This window comes from Papilio machaon, chromosome 1, assembly GCF_912999745.1.
Source record: "Papilio machaon chromosome 1, ilPapMach1.1, whole genome shotgun sequence".
NCBI classification, from domain to species: domain Eukaryota; kingdom Metazoa; phylum Arthropoda; class Insecta; order Lepidoptera; family Papilionidae; genus Papilio; species Papilio machaon.
In genome coordinates, this window is record NC_059986.1 from 8,959,449 (window position 1) to 8,981,269 (window position 21,821).

Here is a 21,821-nt window from a genome sequence, read left to right on the forward strand (position 1 = left end):
TATCTCATCTTGTATTCGTTAAAAAAATTACGTTAAATAGAGTGCGTAATTTTTTTAAACACGTTATACTCAAGTATTCCGTGATTAAAATTTGCCTTACAAAGCTTTGTGTAACAAATAAATATCAGTTAAAGCTTCAAGTATAACATAAACAATATTTATCGGAAGTAGTTGGATTAAAACTTTAGTTGGTTAAAACTAAATTCGTAGTAAAATAATACTATAATAGAATTAAAATAAATTTATTATATTGTAATATATAATATATAATAATAATAAAATTTATAAAATTGCTACGGCAACAAAGATTTTGTTACTGGATTCGTTCGCATTTTCGTCTTCAAGTTATTGAACGGGAAGCAATTTCCTCACTCACTTGCCGACGGAAATGAACCTACAATCTTCTTACTTTACTTTTACTTTGAATAAATTTTATGAAATAAAATACAAAACAAATCAAAAATATAGCATACTCTTAATAAATTGTATGTAAACTAGCATTGACAATTCAATTTTAATATTATTTTACTGAAATATTCCATGCATATTTTGACGCTATATTAAATGTTCGTTTCGGTTTCGTTTCGCTTTAACATTGGTGTGCTACAAGCCTAAGTTTCTATCGCTCCATGGAGCGTATGACTTGTTTGTACCTCTAACGAATTTCACAAGAAAAAATTGAGCTCTTGGAGACTTAATGATTCCGTTTCGGAATAACAAATAAACCATTCATTACAAGAAAACATCCTTATTATGCTACGAACTACTGTAAACAACTTTACTATACTTATTTAGTATCAATAAAACTACTATAGATATATAAAAATTATCGCAAACTATGTACTACGTACCTGCTAAGATTTACATATGTGCAATCTCAAATCAATTCTTTTGGATCTTTTTCTAAAAAGAAAAAATAACTAAGGTATTACAAAAGTTTTTTGTGCTTCAACATTTAATTGGGTCTAGTTAAAAGATTTTTTTTTAATCCATTTATTTGCAGCAAAACCAAATACAGAATTTGTTGGCCCAATTAGTTTAGTTACCACTCCATCTCTGTCCGCAAAGCAATGAGTCTGCGTGTATTGATTTTAATAAAGATGGATTTATGCCTTACAAAATTTAAACTTGTATATCGTATGTTACAAACAACTTGACATTTGATAACTGAGTTAGTGGAAAAAACTTTATTTTCCATCGGTTTACATCTTCTTGGTCGAATAAAAATTATATTAATACAGTTTATAATTATTTGTTAAAAAAAAACTTGTAAATTAATGTACATAATATTTTTACTCATCAACCAGCGTGTGTGACTGTATGTATTTTCAATGTATTTATTTTTTTATTCATTTACCAACACCACCGCTTTTTACTAAAAACCATCGCTAAGCACATAGTATCCCTTGATATAATACGCATATTATTACGTTAAATAGAACATCTATTTATATTTTCGTAATATAAACTATGTACAATGGACCCTTAAATACAGTTACAACGGTACTACGAGTAACCGTCGAGTGTGCAGGGATAGACCATCATTAACTTATTAGTCACGGCTGCGCGTCTCTATGCAGCTGATGGAAACAAAAGATAGGCAGGAAAAGAGTTCTATTAAGGAATCTCATAAGATATGTAACTCTTTTCGTCGGATACTCGGAACTCTTTCATAACTACTTAGTTAATTACCAACTTCTAGTCTTCTCTCGTACTTTACCCTAATAGAGAATGGACGTAAAGTGGAAATATGTTTTGTGTTTTCAAAATTAATTTGTGTTTTTAAAATGTCTGACAAATTGAGGTGTAAAACATCTTTGTAGTCAGCTTTATACAAGTTTAGTTACCTAATATTGACGTTTTGGTCCTTGTAATATGGCAACATTGTAGAAATAATAATTTAATGGATAATGTTTTGAATATCGATTTATTTTGGAGGAAAATAAACAAAAAATAAAATATGAATGTCTTAGAAAAGTAATATAATACGTGTCAGTTAAAGAAATTGTTTGCCTTCTGCATAAGTCATCCCATTGTGAAAGGGCAAAGCGGTACAACAAATGCATATGCATCTCAGCGGATAATAGTTGCTATGTTATGGGGTCAAGAGTGAAAGTTGCGTGCACCTTTCGCCTAAATTGTACTAGCGGGTTTGAGAGCGACCCGCACTGCGCTTACGCAACGCATGTCGACATCGTGCTGCGATTAGTTTCTAAATTTTACGCGCGCTTTTAAACTGCATATAATCATGTCCTCTATTAATGTGACGAAAGTAGAAGAAGAAAACATCAACGCCCGAATAAAATCCTAAGCCGTCCACTTAAAATCTTATCATTAAAATGCAAAATTTATAGTGCCTATTTATTTAAAAGCATCATTTTCAGCATAAAACATTCTTTAATAAAGTAAGAATTTGAAAATATCACTTTATTAGACAACGTACGAGATCATAGTATTGAAGGTTTTCCTTTGTCCGTCTGACACGATGAAGTTTCCACGTACTCGTAGGAATTGATGTATTGTTTGTTCTATTGTGGCCCACTGTAGCCTAAACAGCTTGAATATTTTGAAAAGAGAATCGATTGAACCACATTTTCCACGAATGATCATTATAATCCTATGGTTATTGGTTCAAAGTAAACGCTAACTTAAGTATTTAACAGCTGTAGACTGCTGCACGCGTTGGCCGGCTCGACCGGTGAAATACCAGGACCCCAAGAAGACAGACGTGAAGTGGAAGCAATTCCGCGTTTGGTCTAATGAGTATGCGTGCCGAAGGTCTGATTTAGTTCCGTTACCTACACATCTTTTACTTGTAAGGATGTTAACGGACAAAGGGCATATATTCTTTTTCTGTGAGTTCGCTCCTCCGTTAATTAAAAGTCGGCAACGCGACTGCAATTGCGGATTTCTATGAGCAGCGGTCGCTTTGCTATGCCGTCATATTCCAGTGGCTTCTTTTCATTTACCACTTTATGATATATTAAAAAACTGCTTTAACTAGATCGACTTCAAATGCTTTCTGATACGTACGTTTATAGGCATTAGCTGTGTACACAGCGCACACCCACGCATTACGACAGACGAACTTTCTACGAGTGCACCGGTACGCTTTTCCGACACAGAAAGGCCGTGTCGTGGGCTCGACGCAGCGCGGACAAAATAGAAAGTTGCAGGCGCGTTGCAATGCGTACGCAGCGGTGCGTCTGCGCGCCGCGTCGTGGGAACGATTGCTAAGGCTTCATTCACAAGCCGTGTAACAATAATTGCGACTCTAAACACACTAAAGGAAGCCACAAATAAACATGCCGCTTTTTGATATCTAATCCAAATCTATATTTGGATACGTAGTTTACATGAAAGGTAAAAAGTAATTGATAAAAATTCTGACTGATAAATATGAGAATCTTAAATTATGTTTTGAACGTAAATGAAATTAATGAAAAAATCGCAACTTTTTTTTTTGCAAATATAAAGGTTGTAACTAAAAGTCATTCATCCATCCATCCATTCAACCTCGTTACGCCCTCTGCCGGGCATAGGCCTCCCCCAAAGATCGCCTCGTAAAAGTCATAGGTACGTTAAATTTAAATGTAAATTTAATAATTACTTTGTTATATCCTACTGTCCACAATGTGAAGAGGTCCTTACGAAAGTATGTCAAATTATACAGTAAAAGAACAATTGTTTGATTTTATAATATCCGTGTTTATTTTCTTGAACGTTTGAAATATAGCACGAATCTCCATCTTGTCATATAAATTTTTAATACTGGTGATATTAAAAAATATTCAATTGTATTGTCAAAACATTTATATCTTACTAATATAATAAATGTGAAAGTTTGGATGTATGGATGGATGGATGTTTGAAGGTATCTCCGAAACGGCTCAACGTATCTTGATGAAATTTGGCACAGATATAGAATATAGTCTGGAAAAACACATCGGCTACTCATCAAGATTTTTTTAATTTCGCGCTGACGAAGTCGCGGGCAAAAGCTAGTTTAAAATAATATTTAAAATAAATATGCCTACAGATAATGTAACTGTAAAAAAAAAATCTTTTTACCTCTCAAATTTTAATTAAAATTGATACAGTTCTACCTATTAATTATAAAACAACACACCTTATTTTCAAAAGCAATATTAAGAAACAGCTGGAAATGTTTCCAAACAATAAGTTTCGACCTTGTCGGATTAGTTCTACATTATCTTCGTCATTCGTTAACGGTTCCGTTAAGACTGAACATTTCTAACAACGTAACTTTATAGGCGATACGAATTTATTCATCGATTTATATTTTTAAATTTTTACAGCAATAAATTCTTTTAAGATTTTATTAATGGCCAGCACCTCGTAACAGCACCTTTGAATTTCCTTACACCAATTTTCATTCGATATTAAAACTTTTTATATTTTAATTTGATTTAATTTTAATTTAGTTTTATGTACTTTTATTTATTTAGTTGATACTTTCAAATGTGATGAAACTTTTGTTAGTTATTGCAAATTAATTCAAGATACCAGGTTTTAGAATTACCTAGGTTTTAGTGCGTGACTAACGGCTTGATTTGATAACGCATAACGTTAATGCATTCGATTTGTCAAAACAGGACATTAGTTTAGTTTCGAAATCCTATTGTTTGTAGCAGTGAGAGTGACAAACGAGTGAGCAGATTTGATACAGCTAATGCAAGCTATATTTCACAGATGACGCTGTAAGCTTATAGTCAGCGAGCTATTGTGAAAGCTTTTATGTTACTAATCTTATTAACAGCAGTGTACAGTAGCCAAATATATATTTTTTTCAATTATTTTTAGCCCACTTGTGTCGAAAGCTTTTGATGAATTATTATTGGTACGTTCCTATATATACTATATATAAGTATAATTAAGAATAATTAACTAAGTATATTTATATATACTTGAATGAGACATATTTTGACCCAATCGGTTTCTTTTTTTTTAGAAGGTGGTAAAAGTGCAAACGGCCAGTTCGCCGTAGCCCGTACATCTGCAATTGCGAAATATGTTATCTACCTTTAATCATCTGAGGAGTCGCACAAAAAGAAAATATTTCCCCTTCCCATGCTTGCCCTCCTGCGCCAAACCCACTTCCCCTTCCCATCATTTCCTTAAAGAAAAGGTCAGAATGGGAGCGTGGACTAAAATTAAGCCTCAACAGGTATAATCATTAGACGAAACGCGGAATTGCTTCTACTTCACGACTGTCTTCCGCATACTCCTGGTATTTCACCGACCGATTGCATTATTTAACATTATAAATGCGAAAGTTTAAATAGATGGTTGGATGGATGGATGTTTGTTTGAAGGTATCGCCGGAACCTTCTAACAAACATTCGTCCATTCAAATATTGGCATCTATCTATATCTATATATATAAAATAAAGTTGTGTTAGTTACACCATTTATAACTCAAGAACGGCTGAATCGATTTGACTGAAAATTGGTGGGCAGGTAGCTTAGAACCAGGAAACGGACATAGGATAATTTTTACCCCGTTTTCTTTTCTTTTTTTTTTTTTATTCCGCGCGGACGGAGTCGCGGGTAAAAGCTAGTCTATATATATAAAAGAAAGTTGTGTTAGTTACACCATTTATAACTCAAGAACGGCTGAATCGATTTGACTGAAAATTGGTGGGCAGGTAGCTTAGAACCAGGAATAGGACATAGGATAATTTTTACCCCGTTTTCTTTTCTTTTTTTTTTATTCTGCGCGGACGGAGTCGCGGGTAAAAGCTAGTTTATAATTTTATTAATGATTATGATCATATTTCTCATATGGAAATGTTACTGTAACTTCATACTGCGGTATATAGTTTCGGATCCGTTCCCTGTCACTTAAACTATCGACGACAATAATTATCACACGGTCTACTTTCATTTTCATCTAAAATTAATTTAACTTTGGCTTTGTCCTCTAAATAATAACCTACATATTATAAGAGTAGATTTTTGCGAGGCGACATGCTACATTAAGTGATTACTAAGGGAGCCCCTTAGTGCATCAAGTCTGAGAAATCGACTCCAAAGAACTGAGTAATTCAGAGACGCTAAGTGATGTGATGAACTCTTCGATAACTTTTTAGGATAACTTGATGATAAAAACAGAAGATTGGTTCGTGAGAAATAAAAGATCTGTTTCTGTTTATAAATAGTTTTCAGTGATAAGACATGAATGAAAAAAATGAACAATGACAGAAAAAAAAATATACATAAAAAAAATCAACCTCAGGGCCGGTTTTTTTGTGACTGACTAGCCACTGTTTGCTTTGAAGAGGCATTTACAGTTCCACCAGGCTTGAGGTGGCCAAAGGCAGATGGCGCTTAGCCTAAACCTCGTTTATGAGTAACTAAGCTCGAGGGCTCCCTCAGGAGCCTCGGTTCAGGCTGTTACTTCAGACTGGGGCCGGTGTTGACGCAACACTAAGGTAGTTGTACTAATCACTATCTGGCGTAATATATTCGGTATTTTTTCTGCAAATAACGCAGATAGAAATATTCTATTTCAAATTTAAATTCATTTATGTCATCACATTTACGTATTAAAAGAAATAATCCTAATTTGAATTCCATTCTCACATAACAAATATTTGAACGTGAATTAAAAATTCTGCCTAATTTGTATTCGTTTCGCGGCATTTCGTTTTTTTTTTCTTTCTTTCGTATAACGACATTCAATACATTAATAGATTAGAGTTGTAGATTAAACTTAAAACTCATAGAAGAAAAAAACAAAAGTCTAATGTGAATGGCCTAATATGACATTCGATATTACGCCTTGCATTAAGATTCTCGAATTAATTTATTATTAGAAAGTTTGTATGCAATTTATTTCATTACGAACGAACATAAGGATCTTTATCGCTATTTACAAGTTTCTAAAGAGGTTTTAGGCTTAAAAAGTATTACGAAACTGGGGAAAAAACAGTAAAAATTTATCATTTTATATGTTATGTATTATGAAGCCTATTTAGGCAACCACTTTTATAAGTGTAATCAACTTACGTATCGTATTTCTTAATTTTAAAATATCGATTTCACAAAAAGTTATTATTAAAATGTATTATGGACTAAGAAAGTATGGATGCGAAAAAGAATATGCCAAAGAAAGGACATGTTGGGGGTAATCCAGACACGTCGGCTTATAGAGATGCATGGAAAATACCGTCCCTTGTAATACTGAACTCTCCTTAAGGAAAAGAGCAGGTTCATTATATCGATCGCAAAAAAGCTCTACGATTTTTTTATATCAAATTTTTATCAATATAATTATAATAATATATGAACTATGAAAATTTCCACGGAAACGTTGCGAGATTATTCTACTGTCTCATAAATTGTACCACAGACCATATAAGTAACAAACGAGGTCATTTAGTTGATGTGATAATATTTAAGTTGATTTTATAGAGTTTCCAGTTTACGTACTATTTTATTGCTTATGTAATGTCATTTAACAACTTGTAACATTGGTCTCTGTTAAAAATGTTCTCTACTACAGCTTTTTTGATTCAAAAATTTGTAATGAAAAAAATATTTTTAACACCCTGTGTATATAGTTAGCTTCATTTCATTTAAGTCTGATAAAATTGTTGTATTTTAAAGGATAAGGTAAAACATTATTTTTTTTAATTTATGTTATAAGGTGATAAACAAGCAAGCGACCACATGAATTCCCTGAAATAGAAAAGAGACCGCATCCTATAGACATGCGCAATTACAGATGCATTGCGAACCTATAATCGACAGATATTCACTACAAAATGGAAAGTAAAACTTAATTCGCATATTAATTTATTTTTTTGGAAGCGAAACATATGTTTATTTTGTTCAAAGGAAAACGACCAGTATGTCGTTTGGAAAAGAGATCATAATAAAAAAAATGAAAACGAGCCTAACGCAACTCTAATGTATTCTAGCGATAAGAGATTAACAATTTAGAATTTGCAAATTTGTTTCAGAGCGGGTTTATTATGTATCATTTGAAATTATAGCTTTATTTTAATTCCAGAGACTTACGACCTTATTAACATTAATAGGTAATTCGGATGAAAAGTAAGCAACTTTTTTTTTACTCGGTAAAAGGTCACTAAAATTATGTCTACAAATCGTAAGTTTTCAGTTCTGAAACACTGGTAAAAAATTATAATTTATCTTGCGGTTTCTGCATTAGAAATCTAACTTATCACTTTACACCTGTGTATTGCACCGGGCGAGCCGGTCCATTCACAGTAACAGATGCTGGCTGTATGCCGGCGTCTACCACTGTTAAATCAATGAATTTATTTCTAATATAAATTGATTAATTGATCGAAGAATATTCATAGTAATAATCTTAATTACTACTAGTTTAATTACCGGTCATTCACTAATGCAGCATCTTTAAACAATAATTAAAACAACAAGATTGGGCCATTAAATTTTGATGGCAATAAATATACTAGGAAACCATAAAATAATGCGGATTTTAAACATAAATCTTATTTCGTACGAAGATTTTATGAATGATTTAAAAAGATTTCTCAACTAAAAACAGCAACTCAAATGCTATTTTAAGACTAGATAGCATAATATTCTAGACTTCGATTGTAACATAACAAAACGATGAACTGCTGCCTTTCTTTCAATAAGTTACCTCTTTAAACTAGCAAAAAATATATTTATGTTATAAACTGATCGATAAAACTAGTCTGTATTTTTGTGTACATTTTCTTAATATAACTTTGTTCGCTGGAGCAAGTGTGGCCATCCTTAAATAGCGATTTTGATACAATTGTAATTACCGACAGTAACTCCGTTACGTACGTATAACACATTCCTGTTAGAATTTTACTTAGCAAGCCTTGTACTATTAGTACATAATCTTACTTTATACTAATACTAGCTTTTACCCGCGACTCCGTCCGCGCGGAATAAAAAATAGAAAACGAGGTAAAAATTATCCTATGTCCTATTCCTGGTTCTAAGCTACCTGCCCACCAATTTTCAGTCAAATCCATTCAGCCGTTCTTGAGTTATAAATGGTGTAACTAACACAACTTTCTTTTATATATATAGATTATAAATGCGAATGTTTAGATGGATGGATGGATGTTTGTTTGAAGGTATCACCAGAACGGCTCAACGGATCTGGATGAAATTTAGCATGGATATAGAAAATAGTCGGGAAGAATACATAGGTTACTTTTAGGTTTTATCTTTTTCAGCGAGGACGAAGTCGCGCGCGACAGCTAGCTAAAAATATATTCAAAGAAGAATAAAAATCATGTAATTTAACCTGTGTGGGACACGTTTTACTTACGGGTACTGGTTCCGCGATGTTTTGTGAGGTATTTAGGTCAAGGATTATAACGCTGAGGTCCGACTTGCATTATCCTGGTCGCCCCACGCGGAACAAGCGCGTCCCCAAGGTGCCCTTTGACCCTTTTTTTTCACTTTCAAAACATTGTATGTAACTCGTTTTGTAAAGATATAATTACGGTCACGTAAAACTTGATATGTACATGTACTACTTGGATTTTTTTGTAATTTTCATTAAAAATAAAGACTGTCAATCATCATTCCAGTATCAATTATAGTCTCGCTGCATATATAATACATTCTACATTGTTTTAGAATTGTTGAGATTTAGGTTATATGGCAATTATCATATAAACTGACGCACTCAATGGTCGCTAAAGGAACCTTTCACGATTTGTCATATTAATGGCAGTGAATCAGCGACTAGAATTATTAACACTTTATTTTGAGGACTTACATATTATATTTTGGTGTGACCTTTAGCTTAACTTTCGGGTATAACTTGTTGGATATGGATATACCAATTGTATATAGGTACACGTTTAAAAAAATCAACGAAATGGATAAAAAAATTGACCTGATAAAATTTAACGGAGGAGCGCTAGTAAGTTGGCATGTTGCACGGGCCCGCATCGAGGCGCCTTGGCCTTGGTTACGTAAGCGTCGCGCCTCGAAGGTCCTCCGAGAGGCTGTCCTTGGCCCTCCTCTCCCTCCACCCCTGCACTCCCTCTACCTCACCCATCCTCTCCCGCGCCTCGTTCTCGCCCCCGTCTCGCTGAGAACGAGCCTAGACGCAGCGCTTCGGAAATGAGCACATTTCGGGAAACATTATTAGAAAATTACTAATTATAAATGTTCACATAGATTTTATTACTTAAATGCTCATATAACATAATTACTGTGTTGTATTTACATTTTAAATCTTATTTAACAAAAAAAACACGAGTAAATTTTAATATTTGTCAAACCTAAGAGGATATTTCAAGTTGGCGACATAAGCTGATGAAGATAGGGTGCGCCTCGCATGGTATTCCATTAATTTCTACTTGCGCCTTCTATTCAACAATACGAATCGCGCGGAAAACCCTAAGTGAAAATAGGCACTTAAGTCATACACAAGGTAACGTAAATCTTCGAAACACGGTTATTTTTATCACTAACTACTCACGCAATACAATGTCATAGAGGTTAGTACACAGCGCTCGTCGCCGACATATCTATCTGACATCCAAAAAAGTATCGCTTGCAACCTGTTTGTCAAAATCGTTGTGAAAAAAGTCGCTGCTATTTTCAAGATGGCGGACCAAATCTATACATTAGACATACAGTCGTTATACCTGTACTTAACTAAAAGACTCGCGTCGACGATTCAGCAACCATACAAAATTCGTTTCGATGATTAATTGCCTTGTGTAAGACGAGCTTAAATTAAAACAAAACTCGTAAAAGGCAGACAAAGAGTGGTCTACATAAACTGGCATTTTTTTATCATAAACTAAATTATTACTATAGTTTTACGTATCTAATAAATCTTAGTAACAGTAGAATAAGTTTAAAAGGATTACGAATTGACATGTAGGAAGTGTTAACCCACATTACCACAACTAGATAACTACTAGATACAGCTGATAATGCACTGATACATAGCGCAATCTATCACGGAAAATAGTCCCTATTACAAAAACTAGGAAAAAAAAATATTTATTCAATTACATAACAAATTATCGGCAGTGGTTGATTGTTAATAATTTTCCATAAAACGATGTGATTCAAATTATGTCATTATCCGATGAATGAAAAAATCTAAGTAGGTGCAATTGAAAATATTATGTCAAACGCATTTGTATTTCCCATTGCAATCCAATAATGGTCGCCTAGTGTATTAAAAATAAGCTATATAGAATTATGTATTACACTGTTATCAAATATTGACGTACTTTATTAGTTACCAAAAACTCGTATGTTACCTAGAAAGTGCATAAATTATCGACTTTCAATGTTTTACATTAAATAGTTATAAAAATGGAATTATAATATTGCATTTAACATTATTATATATTATTATTTATAGTCAGTACAGATATTATATTTATAAAATCTTTAATTATCACGACGTAACATGTTTTTTTTTTCAAATAGGCAAACAAAATTTAATTATGCCGACCCTCTTGTAACATGTAAGAATGACTTTGCAAGTATGGTAAGCATTTACATGGCTTATAAATTATATAATCCATACAATGAATGTTTTGTTCTTAACTTAATATTGTTTGATAACATCATTATGATTTTACAGATGTAAGTAGGGAATGTGGGATTACATTTCGCCACTAGATTTTTAAAAAAGTGAAGAATTTTTTATCGTGGACTTCTCTCTTACTCAAAACAATAAAAACAATGTTATTGTACATATGTTTTGGCGGGAGACATACATGGATAGGCTTTAGGCAGCATAAACAGTTCAATTTGTGCAGGAAAATACAGAAAATTTAATTGAAAATGCATAAATATTTAAATGAAAATATTGATGAAGATATACGATATATATTGACAATTTTAAAGCTTCCAATTTCATTACTAAGAGTGTATGTCAAACCGCATGTTTTAGCTTCATGCATTCATTGATAACAGTTTTATTATTTTTACTATGTTCGTCTAATGTCGTTATCTTTGCGGTAGGCCGGCTAGCTGTAAGGTTATCTATGTTGCAAAGACACATTCCGTGTACCAACATGACAACTTAAAAAAAACGTGATTCGATTCCAAATTTGAAATTCGTCCATAGTAGGTTTATAGGATTTTTTTATAGATTCAGTAATTTCTTACAAACATATAAATCCTTTTTTGAACTTAGTACATTTCTTTATTTTAAATTGTCTGCAAATTGCAAACGATTTTTTTCTTCAGCAAACTATGAATCGGTAGGAAAAATTTTAAATTCAGTAAATTATACCTTCGGCCTTCATACTTACGTCAAATGCTGAATCTATGAACCAACTTACACTATGACTTCTAAATCAAGAATAGAAAAATCGATTGGCAACGGCACGGGAGATTCGGATATATATAGGTAAATTGTTAATTGGAAATCGTAATCAAATAATCATAGATTTGTTATATTGATCAAATTTATTCCTAAAAACGCTAATGAATAGGTTTAGTTATTCATTCATTTTTTCAAAGTTTAATATATTACGTGTGTTATATCGAAATTAAATTACTTATATTGTGATAATCAATAGCTTTGTACATCGATACTGTGATACTGTAAACTGTGAATGAAAACTGGACACCTAATGTTTTACAAAACCTATAAATGTATAATAAAACAATGATAGGATTCGAATAGGAAAACGATTGTTAGAAGCGAATAATCGATTTAATAAATCATTTTTAAAATGTATCTTTTTGCTGTACAACGGCAGTGTATACGAAAACGATCAGCCTTGACCTTCGCAGTAACCCTGAACATCATCGAGTGTACTAGCAGCCGTTGAAAAATGCTATTTAAATTATGCAGGAGGTGAAACGAACAAAATAAACTATTTGGAAAATAGCTCGCTGAAAATAACTTCTGTGATTTGAAGTGTTTAAAATAAAGTTTCTTTATTAAATTTACTATATCAACTACAGTTTAATACAATATTTGTAATAACTAATAAACATGGACCGATGTCATAATGGATTTTCGATGTTAAATTTCAAATTTCCAACGGTCGACATAGATGTTAACTAGGCGTGGAATCGGTCGTCAATCGCGAACAGACGATAAGAGGCGAGTCCGCGCTGTAGGTGCTAATGGGTGACCGCGGGCTGCGGGCCGCTTGACAGTTTCTATGCAAATGTAAATGCCGCTCGGCGAGACCAGTTTTCGCCTCACGGAGCGGTTCCGAGCCTACTCTTACCCGCGGTCTATTCACCATAATTATTACCGATCGTACGCCGCTAAACTGGATTTCTCGACGGACTCGTTAATGGCATGCTTTACATCACAACGGGCCGAAATAATCCGGAGGTCGTTGAAATTCAGGAGCCTATTAAATAACTAGATACGCATTTATCGCCGAAACTATCCGCATATCTAATTGAGCGGATTTGGAGAAAACATCGCAAACCGGTTCGACGGAGACCAAAAAAAATTATGTTTAATGATGCAATAATATATGTGCAAAAAATAGAAGATACGGTTGTCTCATTATCAAGTTCAATAGCCCCAGCGAGACAGCACGTGTATGCAAAACCTGGGAGACGCACGCGCATGTGCAAAAATATCCTCTCGTCACACGTCTTTAAGGCGCAATATGCTGTACCTCCTTCGACGCTTAAAATTTATCGCATGCTGCAGGGTGTCAACAGAGATTTATCAATGACTGCGTATTTCAGTTCTTTTCCGATACAGATTGACTCACAGATGAGACGAGACTCTTCCGCCTTACCTCATTCGCGAGTGAAAAAAGATAGTCATAATAATTTTCAGGGCTACGGTTAATAAAAAACAACAATACTTTCCTCGATTCCATGAATATCCAGTAATAACACAGTCCGTGTGTTCGTCAATAGAGAAACATTAGAGCTCCAGCGAGCCGCTCACAAATATCATAGTTCGCAACACTAGGCGTCCACTGCGTAATGCGTATCACTGTCGTAACACTAGCACTGTGGTGCGGCGATGTCCGTGCTCGCTGCGTACTGCTCACTTCCGCATAGTGCAGCGCGCCACAATCCCGCGCTCGCGCCAGTGCACAATCCGCGTCACAATCCCGCGCCCGACCGTCAGCCGTCAGCTCGCTCTAGCCGCCGCACGCTCTCGCTCGCTAATGCGACCGCCGAAAACTCCTCGCGCCGCCCGAATGCAGAAAATTCGGACGCGCCGAGTGGGGGACGCTCTACGACTATCCGAAACTTGTGCGCGTACGTGCAGCGCTTCGCTATGAAAAAATCCAAGGTTAACGCGCGCTGCCAAAAAAAGACGCACGCAAAATGAAAAAAGACGGCTCGAGCGGCGCCCCCCGACCCCCGGCCCGCGGTCCCCGGGCGTTGCAGCCGCGCCCGCCGCCCGCCGCCGCGCGTCCTGCGCCTACTGCGTCGTAGTCGCTAGCTCGCGGGCCGGATCGTGCGCCTCGACCCTCGACTCCGTACCGACATGTACTGACACTAGTGATGCAACGGAAGTGTCTTACCGGAACCAGAAACGGAAACAGATGTCAAAAATAAATTTTAGCAGAAACGGAAACGGAAACGGATGCGGAAACAGAAGTGTAAATAATAATAAAAAAACATATTTACAAAAAGGCATTGGATATCGGTGTCCTTTAGCCTTCAATGTATGTATTTTTACTGCGCTGCGATAAGTTAAAATACGCGTTTTTTTCAATTTATTTTCAGGAAACAAAATTACACTATTTACAATTTAAAGTTCGCCAAACCACTCGTGTTGACAAACGACAAATATATTTCTAACTATATAATGATGATGATATATTACATGGTTATCACTGATTCAAAAGTACATTTAATAACTCGTAAGTATGAAATAGTCACATTTTGCCAGTTGTCAAATTTTATATGAACAACAACTAGACAGTTTACTCCAGCAAGAGAAACTGATTGTTTCAAACAGCAGCAGAAAATATTACGCACTTAAATTCACAAAATAGTACGTAAACAAACAAATGCGACAAGTGCCGAAAGGCCGCGCACGGACTGCCCGTCTCGCGCCGCGCATTTGGATCTCTCAGCCGTCGTAAAGTTCCGTTTTATCTCCGTTATAAAAGTTGCGGAAACAGAAGCAGAAACGGATGTTGAAAAGCACGCGGAACTTCCGCACTTGCGGAAACGGAAACAGACATCCGTTGCATCACTAACTGACACTACCGCTTCTATAGTATCCACTATGTAATGTTTTACACGTATAATATTAATACCTATATATTGTAAAATAAAAAGTACTATTGTTTATATAAAAAAAACTATAGAAATTATAAATTAATAAAAAAATATAAAATAAAAAATTCCCAAGTTTACATTCAAAATCCCCGTAATTTATTGTGTATTTACCCTTTTACTTTTTAGTACATAATAAAATTAATGAACTAATATTTATTTCTAATACGGGCATCATGATAACGAAACAATTGTGTAAATATTTATGCGCTTTACAAATATAACTTTCGCACTTTTGGACTAGAAATTATTTGTTAAGTCTACGATTTCTAGATGCCATTTAATAAAATCTGTTTGTTAAAGAATAATTTCAATCATTATTTACATGAAATTCTCATAATCGGAGCTTGTAACAATTGTGCGTTAACATTATTAAAAACAAGCCAGTAAAAGAAAACGAATAACCTTTAGAACACGAGATGTAAATCCAAAAATACGCACATATAAAATATGAGAAAATTTACGCAATCTATTGTAACTGTAAAACTTGGCATCTAATTCTAGCATTTATAGAAAAATGATATACGATGATATTCACTTGAGAAAATTAAAGCAGCCATAAAAACGTGCAACGTAAAGAAAAAAAACATTCACACGATACTAACGTACGTGTAGACGAAAAACGTTTGAGAAAATGTAAACACCCTGTACTGCCTACGCCTTCTACGAAAGACGAATATTGAAACGTTAACGGGCATATAAACCATTACAGTTTTCGTATTTCAAATAACAAATAAATGATTTAAATATAACTGAAGTTCAAGAGCTACTAAGAATGTAAAAAAAATAATGTCAATTAATATTATACTCTAACATACATATACGTGTACAAAACACATTGTTATTTCCGTTTTTGTCAAACAGAATAAGAGGGATGATCCCTCAGTAGTCAGCAGTAGAAACCCACGCTAAATTTCTTCTTTAGACTTCACGGTTCGTTTGTTCTCTTAAACTCAAAAAATTCTTAAATTTAGTAAAAAATAAATAAGTAAAACATTGACAAAATTTATTAGGAACCGGCAAAGTTCCCTTAGAAAAGGAAACTATAAAAATCTCTGGAAAATGTATAATTACATTCTAGCCTCTGATCATCGACAAAAATAAATGATCATTCATATAACTGATTCATATATCAATAAGTCATTGAGTCGTGACAACTTGACTGCAATAAAATAATTGAGAACGACAGTGTTCAACCATTGGTGCATTACAATTGGACGGCCATAACTGTTGACCTTGTGTCGCCAAACATTAGTTCCTTACCGTAGAATTAGACTGCCGTAACACTTGCATTCAAACATACTGTTGTCTCTAATATTTCAAAGCGAATGTGAAAGATGTCATTATGTTTTTCACAAGTTTGTCGACAGTGAAAACCTACCGCTAAACAAATACTAACCACATTAAATGTGCAGCGTTTAAAAGAACAATAACAAAATTAATACAGACTCTGTTTCCTTATCAACTTTTGCAAGGCCACGTGAACTATGATAACGTGTCAAAATTAGAATACAGGATGTAGGAAAATTCTCATCATATTCGTTTCAAATACGAAATTGCATTAACCCGCAACACATTGTGACGTCATAGCTCACAAATCGAAAATATATGGGATCAATAAAGAAGATATTGTTAAAACCAGAATCTCCGAGGTTAAAAAAATTTGTTTATCAAAAAATTTTTATTAAAAAAATCTGTACTATCTATCGATTCTATCAGATCTAGCTCATTAACATAATATACATTACATGTGATGTACTATTTTTTTTAAATAACACCCGACAGTTGGCAGTTTTACACTTTCGTTTTGGGTGGGGCTTTAATTTTAATTGATTACAATATTTTTTTTATAACTAGCATCAAATTTAATGCCAATAAACAATTGTCTTCTACTATGAAACATAGCTAAAAGATTTTCAACTAAATCACAACATTAATAACATTAAATCACTCTCACATTTATTCTCTAAGTGTTAATGATCATTAAAACGATCTTGTCACATAATACAGCTTAGAATTTCACTTGCTCATTCTATTTTATTATTCCAACTATAACTAGTATACGTAAACTGGTCCTTGCAAGGTCATATTATCTTATTTACATATATGATCCGAACGGATAGAGACGAGTATCGAATTGTTTTTTATAATATAATTTTTTTAAACGTAAATTTTTTGGAACGAAGTTCCTTATCGCACGTTGTGAAAGGGGGCTAGACGGAAAAAATTCTTACGAAAAGTTGTCACGACACTTTTTGCTATAGTAAGTATGTTAACGACGTGACAATATATAACGTATAAATAAATTCATAGAAATAAAATGTACTTCTTGTGAAGACTTAAGTTTTTTATTCAAAGAATAAACATTGGTTCCTTCACTAAGTAATAGAAAGGAACTTCGTTCCATCCGGGTGTCCCTTGACACCTCTCAAGTTTTTTTATAACTATTTTTATTAAAAGTACTTTTTGATTATGATTAGAATAAGTTAACTGAACTTAATAACTTATTATACATGATATTCTCAAGAAAAATCTTCTATTTCAAAAACAATCAACCTGTATCTCGGAGTATACAAAATGCTTGTCAAAATATCTAATCGCTTTTATCAAACGACTACATTACTCTACTGCATCACAAAAATATATATTTTACACTTTATAACTGAAAAATTTTCCTACTAGAATTTTATTTTTTAAAGTATGCATTGACATTTTACCATTGCTGTGCATACATATTGACTGCTCTTTAACGTGAAAGAAAAAGAGTTTATATACCAACTAAATTGTTGCTACTTTATTATGAACATAATTTTAGAAGTACGTGAAATAAATAAAAGAACATTTGGTTTAATTATTATAGAATACCAAAACTTAAGAGTAGTGTAAAATAAACGAACAGTAGTTTTTTTTATTCGTGCTCTGTCGAGAAGACGTTATTTGCTAACTAAAAAAATTTAATTTGAGCATCTTCAAAAATCAAAATGCAAAACTAGCGTGTGTACTTCTACCACATTTATAAGTTAAGTTATTAAACCATGATTCTCAAAGAAAGCTTTAGTGTTAGACTTAATGTAACGATTGTTAGAACTAATTGCATTTAATATTATCGTTAATTTTGTAGATTTCATTAGATGTAAAAAAAAAACTAAATTGCGTAACAACAATTAACAAGCTATTAATTATTTCTGGTTGAAAGTTCGAGACTTTAACGCAGTCGATCGAAAGGTTGTGTAAACGAAAAACTTTGAAAAGTTTCTGCAAGCTTTACCTGGCTTACGAGAACTTGCGAAAATTAAGAAATGACGAAGGTTAAGAAATTCGGAATGAATTGCTTAACGTTGATATTGTTTTTATAAGTTTAAAAAATTAGCAGGAAGTAACATGAATTAACAATGTCCAATATATAGTAAAAAAGTAGGTAGTATTGTATCGTAGTTGCACAGCTACCTACGGTTTTAGAAAAATAAACCAGCCACCGTGTTATTAAGACGCTAAACCCAATCTGGTTCAAGGTGCGTTCTATTGAAGATCCCTGGACCATCGCAGTCGCACTTGGAGATTGGCAACCTAGGGGATTTTAGTGAGTAGAAATCTTACATAAACTCTGTCTTTCCCTCAAAAGGCAGGGTAGGGTATCTTTAGAATATTTTCCCTCCGATACTAAAAAATAGTCCCAACCGGTGACGTAGATAGCATTTCTCGATAAGCGAAATTTCTCGTAACTCGAACAATTTGTTAAAATTTTACTTCTTGAATTAAAAAGTTAAAGATTTTTATAATAGGAATTGAGATTTTATAAAGAAGACAAACAATAATCACACTTACAGAAACAATAAACGGACTCATGAATAATTTATAAATTTATAAAAAATTAAAAACACGCAAGATTTAAAATTTAAAGTTACCTATTGGAACAAACAAAAAAATAACATAGCCCTGAACAATAATGGCAACGATAAAAATAAAAAAAATCTCAAAGGTTTTAAACAATAGAAATAAAAATACAATTAATTATAGACAAAAAAGTGTTTGAAGGAATAAATATTATATGGTAGTTTTAATTAAATAAACAATGTTTGAAATCAACATAGTAAAGTCTTCAGATTTAACGACTAAATAAAAAACAAAAAAGACTGACAATAAAAAAATAAGGATTTGTAAATCGAATCGTTATTCCAATTTTAAAATAACGTTCTAAGTAGTAGCGGCGCGGTTTTCGGCGGGCGAGGATCGCATCTGGTCAAACATTTGCGCATGCGTACCGACACGCTCAATGCCAAACTCCTGCATCTGACTTGATAAATAGCCACACTTGACGACAATGGGCAGAGGATGGTGAATTTAAACATGTTACCAATCTAGCCTATGTAAAAACTGTTTTATACGAAACAACAAGGTAATAGTAAAAATAACGAGGCAAAGACAATAAAGTGATTGTTCTAGTTTTTTTAAAAAAAAATTATTTAAAAACAAAAAAAAGTTAATTGAAAATAATTAAAAGTAATTTATGTAAAACAAAAAAGAAGACACGGAAGCATATTCATTGTTTCACTTATTATACGTAATATAATTTAATAATAGTACATAACACATACTTTATTCCACAGCTATTAAATTTTAATGCCATATTTAAAATACGATGAAATATTTCGTGTGTCAATAAAAACATCACTAAATTTTTTAAACACATTTACCAACTAAAACTAATTAAAATTAAATAAACAGTAAACGGGTCAAACAATTTATCACAACAATTACAATATTTTAATAAGCCATAACAATAAACACGGAAACACTTTAAAAGTGCGTCTAATTACCTTAGGACGTCACACAGGCACAGTTAGTGAGGCTTCGTATGGAAGCCAGCATACATCGATATGTACTTACGTGGAATCAATCAAGCCGGTCCATCGGCGCAGGGCTGGTTCCCGGGGTTTGTTCGCGAAGCTGGCTCGCGGTGCTGGCTTCGGAGCTGATTTGCGGGGCTGAATCGCGGGGTGTAGGGCTCGCGGGGCGCAGGGCTCGCGCCGGTTACGTGGCCCGGGAACAGCGCCGGACGCGCGGTATCGAGGAAGTAAGTCCCGAACAACTGTCAAAGGCGAGCGGAAATCGGGCGGCGACGCGGCGGGCTCCGGGCGCACGCGCGCGCCGCCCGTCAACAGCCCTGCAGCCCGAAACAACCCCACCCGCACCCCCTAGCCCCAACCCCCGCCTACCCTTTAAATCGAACGTCATATCGCGCCTACTGCCCCCCTAGCCCTGTAATTTCTGAAAAGCGCTGACTACCCCCTCGCGCCGCCGACAGACCCTAAAAAATGCATTGCGTAACGGTTCTCACGAATTCCGCCTTTCGCTGGCGCCTAACTCGCTATTTGCCCGATCAATTAGTACACCTGCTTCGACTGCTCCTGATATATTATTATATTAATGGTGTCACCAACAAATATACTCTAATATTTGTGAAACTATTGACAAAACATTGTGACACGAGTTTGTTTGCAGTGATGTTATATTTTGAAACTAAATCCAATTTAATTGTAAACTATTGGATACTGGCTAACTGATGACTGTATGAATATAGCTGAAAAAATTACATTCTACTTAAGGATGACCAATGGCATTCACAGGTACTAAAATTTGCTAATCTAACAAATATAAAAAAACAAACTGAAAATATTTTAAATCAGTTATTTTTTAAATCAGTTTCGATCCTCGTTGAGATCCTTAAGGCCAAAAAAATTAAATTACATTGTACTAGTAAACTAATACAAAATTTATTTGATCGCGGTTTAAACAACAGATTTTTCAATTGCTATTGTGATCTTAAATCGGTTTTATATGAATTAAATAGATTATAAATATTTTGGACAAGCAAAAATTATATGAATTTTCATAGACAGATGTGCATTGTTTTTATAAAAATACGAACGAGAATTGCGTGGACGGTTGATGGGTAATCAGGTCACTATGGCTAGCGTGAACCAATGCAGGCGCTCTGTTCTCTTTTCCGAAATAGATAGGAGCAAGATAACTAGGTCAGACTGCGCTGCAATCGATCGAGGCGCATAAGGGCCCGCCATCGATCGCTCTCTGCTCTCTTCGTTTGACAACCTGTAGAAGGGAACGTGAATTGATATAGAAAACACCTAAAGTAAAATAAACGAATTACTAGAAAATGCTGTAGATTTTAACATAATTTGTTGAATGTGACAAAGTCTATCTATTTTTAAGAAATTTAAAAAAGATATTTGAAAAACATCAACTTAAACAAAATATTGGGCCTAATTAGGTCAATGAATAAAACAAAGACTTATACAAAGTATGCATCTGCGAAACATCATATTCCTTTCGAGTCGAGAAAGTGGGTCGATTCAAGCGATTTTTCTCTAATCTATCTGTACGTATACCTAGACCGCCCTACATACGTTCGACCGTTTGTCCAAAATTGAGGACACAGGTGGGCCCGCGGACAGTTTGCAAAGACTTATGCCTCAAGATAAATGTACCATAATGTTATGTTACGAACTAAGTTTTTACTTATTTTGTCACAA

The 21,821-nt window shown here is 34.1% G+C and overlaps 1 protein-coding gene across 1 annotated transcript in view; it reads right to left on the reverse strand.

Annotated features, from left to right (window-relative positions):
• LOC106719277 (zinc finger protein chinmo) overlaps window positions 1-14,386 on the reverse strand; it is a 41,573-nt gene extending 27,187 nt beyond the window's left edge. The window contains exon 1 of the mRNA XM_014513582.2: window positions 13,837-14,386. Within this exon, the coding sequence (XP_014369068.2) occupies window positions 13,837-13,847 (11 nt within the window). The 5' untranslated portion in view covers window positions 13,848-14,386. The remainder of the gene's footprint in view (window positions 1-13,836) is intronic.
• Between the last annotated feature and the right edge of the window lie 7,435 nt (window positions 14,387-21,821).